Source organism: Temnothorax curvispinosus, unplaced genomic scaffold (genome assembly GCF_003070985.1).
Source record: "Temnothorax curvispinosus isolate PA1 unplaced genomic scaffold, ASM307098v1 QBEX01008716.1, whole genome shotgun sequence".
Classification (NCBI taxonomy): Eukaryota; Metazoa; Arthropoda; class Insecta; order Hymenoptera; family Formicidae; genus Temnothorax; species Temnothorax curvispinosus.
The window spans coordinates 570,837-577,586 of NW_020218496.1; the positions used below are offsets into that span (position 1 = coordinate 570,837).

Consider the following 6,750-nt stretch of genomic DNA (forward strand, 5'->3'; position numbering starts at 1 on the left):
GGTCGACGATTTAACAGCCGCGGTCGCACGAGAACACGCGTTACATTCGAACGACAAACACATCGAGCGCTTTTGTTTCCGTAAGTTTGCACTTGCATTTTAAAATCAATGGATTTTAAGAATAAAATAAAATAAGGTTGTTCGAAACCTTTTGTTTTAAAAATTCTCTTTTTTTTTGTAATCTCCGCAGAATTTCAGATTCTCGAAAAATATCTAGGCGCGCGTAAGGGAAGAAAACATTGACCGACATTAGCCGCAGTGTCCATTCGACGTCGCGTTGTCGTCATCGGTCGGTCGCGATAATGACTGACATCGACATTCGATGCTGGACGATCGAATCCCTCGTCGATTGATGGTTGTGGCTGGAAAACGGGCTATGTTCTTGTGCTCCTGGCCGCGGCACGGCACGGGATACCCGAAGCATCACTCTCTCACGGCCCCGAGACGAAGCGCGACACTTCGGCGTGTATCGCGTAATAGACCGCGAGCGCTCGGTAATTTTCTGCTAATAACTCGCTAGCCTTTGGCCTCACATGAACCACCGGGTATAAAATTGTCGACGAACCCGTCGTACATGCGCCTTCGCTCCGACCATCGTCCAGTCGGCCAACGGCAGAATTGGTATCCCCGTACATTTACGCTAGAGCAAATTTTACATGTTTCGTAAATAAGAATTAATACACTACTAGTATCTATTTTTTTAATTCTTATTCAGGAAGATAAACATAATTTATTTCTCATTTCAGTCGCGACAGGAAAGCAAAGAAGATTGTAGTTTTTTGTCCAACGAGAAATCAGAAATTTACACTTGATCTCGCATCTTTCAATCTCTCCTTATTTTTATATACTATATAAAACAAAAAGTTGCCCGAGGAATGTAGATCTGTCGAGATTTGCAGTACTGGTAGAATGAAAGGAAATTATAATCACGTATTCGAAGAAAATATCTCGTTGAAGTTGTATGATCATGACATTGCTTGTAGTAACATATTGAGATCGAGTTACAAATATAAAAGAAAAAGAGAAGATCTGTACGGGAAATGATCTGCAATGGCGATGAAAAATAAACGTTTAATTTAACACGGTCAACGAAAGATTGGAAAACGTTTAAGCGCAGTTTACTGTATTCCGTTTCCAGGGCGAGACCGCAAGTGTCTAATCAGCTGGTTCGACGCTTTGAATCGTCGTCTTGTTCCATTAGCTTGTACGATATCCGATCTTACACTATCCGGAATCGCCCGAAGCGGATCAGGGCATATTCTTTGAACTGAATTTGAGATTCGTCGAAGAGAGAGAGAAAGAGCCTAGAATAAACTACATTTCGATCCCACCACGACGAGATATCGCGCACTTCTTTGTGTTATCGCAGACCGACGGCGATTCTTACCGTTGTCAAAGCCGACCGCGCGCACGAGCCGATCCCACTCGCGAGGCGGTTATAAGCAGCGACCGGTGCTATTCCGAGATAATCCTCTCGCCCGGTGGTCCAGAATACGGAAACGGCTCGCGATAGAATTCCCGCGATCGTTGGCGAAAGGCGGAGAGGCCAATCATAATAAAGAGCAATAGCGCGAAATATCGGAGACAACTCGTTAGCCTTGTCGCGCAAATAACATCGTACCTGGCCATAAAGAGGTTCTATGTCGATGTAACATGTGCGTGGAAATCGTGGATAATTGGGTAAAAATAAAAAGTATAAAAATAATGTTTAATAATGCGTAATATGAAATTTATGGACATGTAATAGTCTTCCGAAAGAGTACAAATAGAAACGATTATATTTACATTAGTTCTCTAACTACGAGATAATTGAAATTTTAATCAGAATTTTTGTCATTTTTGTCATTGAAATTATTTTAGTTTGATTTTATTAAAATATGTTTTGTATATTTATTTATTTATATTTATACAATTAATAAATATTATTATATAAATTTAAATTAAATTTATTTATATATTAATTATATATTAATTATATGAAGTTAATTTGACATTATAAATTTCCAATATCTCCAATAATTTGTCATTATTATACAATTTAATACTACAAATACTACATTTTATTAACTAGTTGCATAACAGGCAACATTTTCAGGAATTAAAACTTGTTTAATAATCCATCATCACAGTAATATCACAAATTAGTGAGTCCTTAAGATTTGTCATATACGACAATATAACGTATATAATTAGCGTATTATCAACATTTAAACAGCGGATTTATATAATCTTCATCAGGAATTAAAACTCGTTTAACAATCCATCATCACAGTAATATCAAAAATTAGTGAGTCCTTAAAATTTGTCATATACGACAATATAACGTATGATCAGCGTATTATCAATATTTAAACAGCGGATTTATATAATCTTCAGGATTACTATAAAAAGAAAATTATTAATAGTATTAATAAATATAACTAATACTGTGATAAAAAAGAATAAAAAAGATTAGAAAGCCTTATATGATATAAAATGTTAATAATGTAAAGTTAATTCTCAACTTTAAATAAATAACTTTTATAACTCATCATTTGCTCATTATTTGTATGTACAATGTACATGTATGCACAATGCACATTTCGAATATTTGTTTGTACTTCTAGTAAAATACTCTGCAAACGTTATTAACAAAAAAATTTTTAAGGGAAGCCAATTTCATAATAACCTGCCTACTACGAGAAATTTGTATTGAGATAGTCCTAATCGATAAATTTTTGTTTGAACATTCACATATAATTTAATTTTTCGTTTGCACATTTTTAATAATAAAGTTATGAACAAGTAAAATTTGGCGAACAATCAATCCAGTTATAGCTATGTAAACGAAAATTCGAAAAAGATGTGATTGTACAAACAAGAGTTTGTCGATTAATAGATTTAATATTGTTAGGATCATATTGCGGGCTTTAGCTACTAGAATTGACCGTTTGCCAAACTTTATTTGTTTATAGTTATTTTTTATTAAAAATATGCAAAATTTATCGATTAAGACTATTTTAATCCAATTTTCTCGTAGATGGGGAACTAATGTAAGCCCCAAAAATTCTTTTGTTAACCGCGTGACTGCCGAGAATTCTCGTCATTTTGGACTTGGAGTTGGTGATTCATTGTCGCAAAAATGCATTTTTTGTTATGAAATATTTTGTTATATTAGAACCGTTAAGTAATTTTATCACTGAAACAAAGTGTAACTAGAGGTGTTTGGATGTGCTAAACACGATTTTTGAATCCGATTTGCATAATGTTGCCTCAGAAAAATTGAAATTTTCGAATATGCTTATGACATATTTTGTTTCATTAATATTTTACAATGAATTAATGACTGAAACAAGGTACATTTAGGAGTTTTTGAATGTGCTGAACATGATTTTAAACTCATATTACAAAAATTTATAAGATAACATAATAGATAAAGTTAAAATAATTTAATTGAATTGAGCAGAAGCTAAATTCCTAATTTTTCATGACTTTAGCATTATAATCTCAATATAGAATAATGTATATATTTGTATATGTTTTTATATTATTCAAATAAAATATTTAGATAGTTTAAAAAATTTCTACATTTATTGCATACACAACATCAAATTTTAGTTAATATTTGCTATATTAGTTGTCATTTTACGTTTATGACAAAAATTCTTTTAATTTAGCTTGAAATTTGTCATCAGCACCATCAAAAACTCTCTATTTAAACTTTTATTAATTTTCGAGAATCTTTTATTTTTAGCATTTTAGGACTATTCGAGGAATGTGGTGTAGCAGTCAAGGAGTTAATAACGTTTGTACTAGAAATATGCAAACAAAAATTCGAAATGTACATTTATGTGCAAACGATGAGCAATTGAGTGAGTTGTAGAAAGTTATTTTTTTATGCTGTTGGGCTAACTTTATACTGGTTACTAATAAAAAGATTAGTCTTAAAACCAATATTAATATTAGTGTGTTTCAGTAATAGCATAGTTTATAAATTGAACTTGGTACTAACGTGTCAGAAGTCGTCGATGCAGTTGTTGTGATCGCAGTTGATTTGGCAATCGTTATGGCAGGTATGGTTGTGATTTGTGCGGTAACCGGGGTAGTTGTAGGTTGGGCCATAACTGTGGCAATTGGAACAAAATATCAATTAACAATAATAACAATTTTTGCATAACTAATAATTATAAAAAATAAGGAAAATTAGAAAGCTTTATAATATAAGATAATAATAATGGAAGCATTAATTCTAAAGTCAATATGCAGATATTAGTGCATCTTAATAGCAGTTTACGTCCAAAAATTAAACTTGTAATTGGAGACCTTGCAATTGATTTGAAACTGGAATTGATGGTGCTTGTTGCTGTGGCATGTGCGATTGCTGTGAGACTTTTAACGGTTGTGATTGTTGTGAAGATTGTGACTGATTTGTGACAGACGACATAGATTTGATGAATCGCAATTGTGTTTTAGGCGACTGAGATTGGAGCAATTCTGACATAAGCGGCGTAGATTGTGAAAGTGTTGAGGAAGGCAAATACCGCTTCATGTATCGTTCCAATTTTAGTAACTCATACGACTCAGATTGTGCGACAGACAACGAAGGTTGTGGCAATTTTGAGAGAGGCGTGGGTCCTGGCAATTGCCGGACAGTCGACGTGGGTGCTGGCAATTGTGAAACAGGCAACTTGATGAATCGTGCTGGCAATTTTGAGTTAAGCGACTGAGATTGTGGCAATTTTGAGGCAAATGACGTAATTTGGGGCAATTGTGAGTCAAGCGACATAGATTGGGGCAGTTTTGAGGCAGACGTCGTAGATTGGGGCAATTGTGAGGTAGACGTAGATTGGCGCAATTGTGAGACAAACGATGTAGATTGTGTTGCGGCAGACGACGTGCGTTGTCCCAATTGTGCAGCAGACGACGTGTGTTCTGATCTAGACATCTGCAACAAGAGATTGATTATTAATAATAACAATTAATGCGTAATATTTAGAAAAAGCAAGGAAAGTTACGATATCAAATAGAAATAGTAAGCTTTTAGAGAAGCCGAATTAAAATTTGTAGATACTATTGTATACGTATATATATTATAATAATTTAACAATTTATATAAAAATATTGTGCGACGCCAAATGTTTTGACATTTTCTTCGGATCTTCTCCAATGGTATAATATAAAGAAAATTAAAATAAAGTTCCGGTAAGACAACTAAAGCATAATAAAAATCACATGATATAAAAATTACACATAGAAAAGTAGTAAACTATATAAATGTACTGTTGAAATCCTTCTAATTAATATTATACTTTATGCACTACATTGTATATTTACTTACAACAATTTGTTCTGCCGAGACAGAATATATATTAATGGAAAAACACCAATTATACCAAATGATGAAATGCCGTCGAAGGATCCTGAAGATACAATTACTAGGACACATAATTAAATTAAATATTTATTTATATATATTAAGGAGAGAGATCTAACAACAAAGTAGCAAAGAAATAATCAAAATAGTATGTAATAAGTTGAAAAAGACTTTTAATGTAATAGCTGTTCATGATTTTACAATTTATTTTAAACAAATGATGAAATAAGAAAGATTTTTCAGAATTTCGTAATTTGTAATTACATCCTTTTTTAACTATAGTCATATATGCGTTTTATTCACATCAATCGGTTAACTTTATTATACTGTGCAGAAAGTGTTAAAATACGGCTATGGAAAATATTTTAAGTGATATTTTATGTTTTATATCAAAATATTTTAGAATCAAATATAAAATATTTCGCAAACTATTGTTTTTCATAATTATTTTAATATTTCTATACACATAATAATAAAAAAAATCAAATTATATAAAAAAAGTAACATAAAATAACATATTTAAAATATTTCCATCATTAATTTATACATAAAAAATGTATATTAACGTAAAAATTTGATGCATATTTCTAAAATTTTTAAAGCAAAACTTTATAATTATTTTATTTTATATTTTTATTTTTTACTTTTTCTTTTAATAAAGTACATCGTTATGAACTAATTATAGTAGACATAAATTAATCAATTATACAAATTATAAGAACTTATTGTAAGAAAATTATATTTACCAGACTTGACAATATAATTTGGCATTTATAATAATTAACATTATGAGTACACTAGTTCCAAAACCAATAGTAAACCAAACCCATTTCAAGATGTGCAATTCTGTATAATTTATATGTGTAGTATTTGGATTTGTATCGTACTCTTTTGTATTGTTTTCTTTATTTGTAGCATTTGTCAAGAAAGCTATCACATTTTTTGTTACAGCATCTAGAAGAATAATTGCAATTAGCAAATAATTATATCTATTATTAATAGATTAATTTTCTTTATAATAACTATTTATTACATATTAAAGAATTAATTTTATTAAATATAAAATTTTATTATGAATAAATTTATTTATTGATTCAGAATAAAGTTACTATCAATTTTTTATATCAATTTTTAAAGTTATATCAATTTTTTTCTAATAAACATTCTTTATTACTGTATTAATTTTATATATAATTTTCAATACTAATTTTATGATATTAAATATGCTTTTTCTTATTAAAAAATGTTTCAAGTTAATACTAAATTTTATTGTAGTGCTACATATCAATTAGATATCAATATATTACATTATTGTTTTATGTGCGTATATCCTCTTATAACTTCATTTATTGTTTGAAAATATAATAGGTATTACTTGTCACATTCGAAATTTATAT

At 30.5% G+C, this 6,750-nt stretch overlaps 1 protein-coding gene across 1 annotated transcript; it reads right to left on the reverse strand.

Moving 5' to 3' along the window:
* Nucleotides 1-2,179: 2,179 nt before the first annotated feature.
* On the reverse strand, nt 2,180-6,278 carry LOC112458138 (hyphal wall protein 2-like). Its single transcript, XM_025021584.1, has 5 exons — nt 6,100-6,278; nt 5,318-5,414; nt 4,303-4,924; nt 3,992-4,103; nt 2,180-2,381 (listed from the first exon to the last, which is right to left on the reverse strand). Exons 1-5 carry the CDS (start codon nt 6,138-6,140, stop codon nt 2,342-2,344), a joined length of 912 nt encoding a protein of 303 aa, XP_024877352.1. The 5' UTR covers nt 6,141-6,278; the 3' UTR covers nt 2,180-2,341.
* Between the last annotated feature and the right edge of the window lie 472 nt (nt 6,279-6,750).

Coding starts and splice junctions, on each gene's coding strand:
- LOC112458138 (XM_025021584.1), bottom strand. CDS start 6,140: ATGTTAATTATTATAAATGCCAAATTATATTGTCAAGTCTG. Junction 4,925..5,317: donor TCTCGGCAGAACAAATTGTT/GTAAGTAAATAT, acceptor CTCTTGTTGCAG/ATGTCTAGATCAGAACACAC. Junction 2,382..3,991: donor GCATCGACGACTTCTGACAC/GTTAGTACCAAG, acceptor TTCTTTTTATAG/TAATCCTGAAGATTATATAA.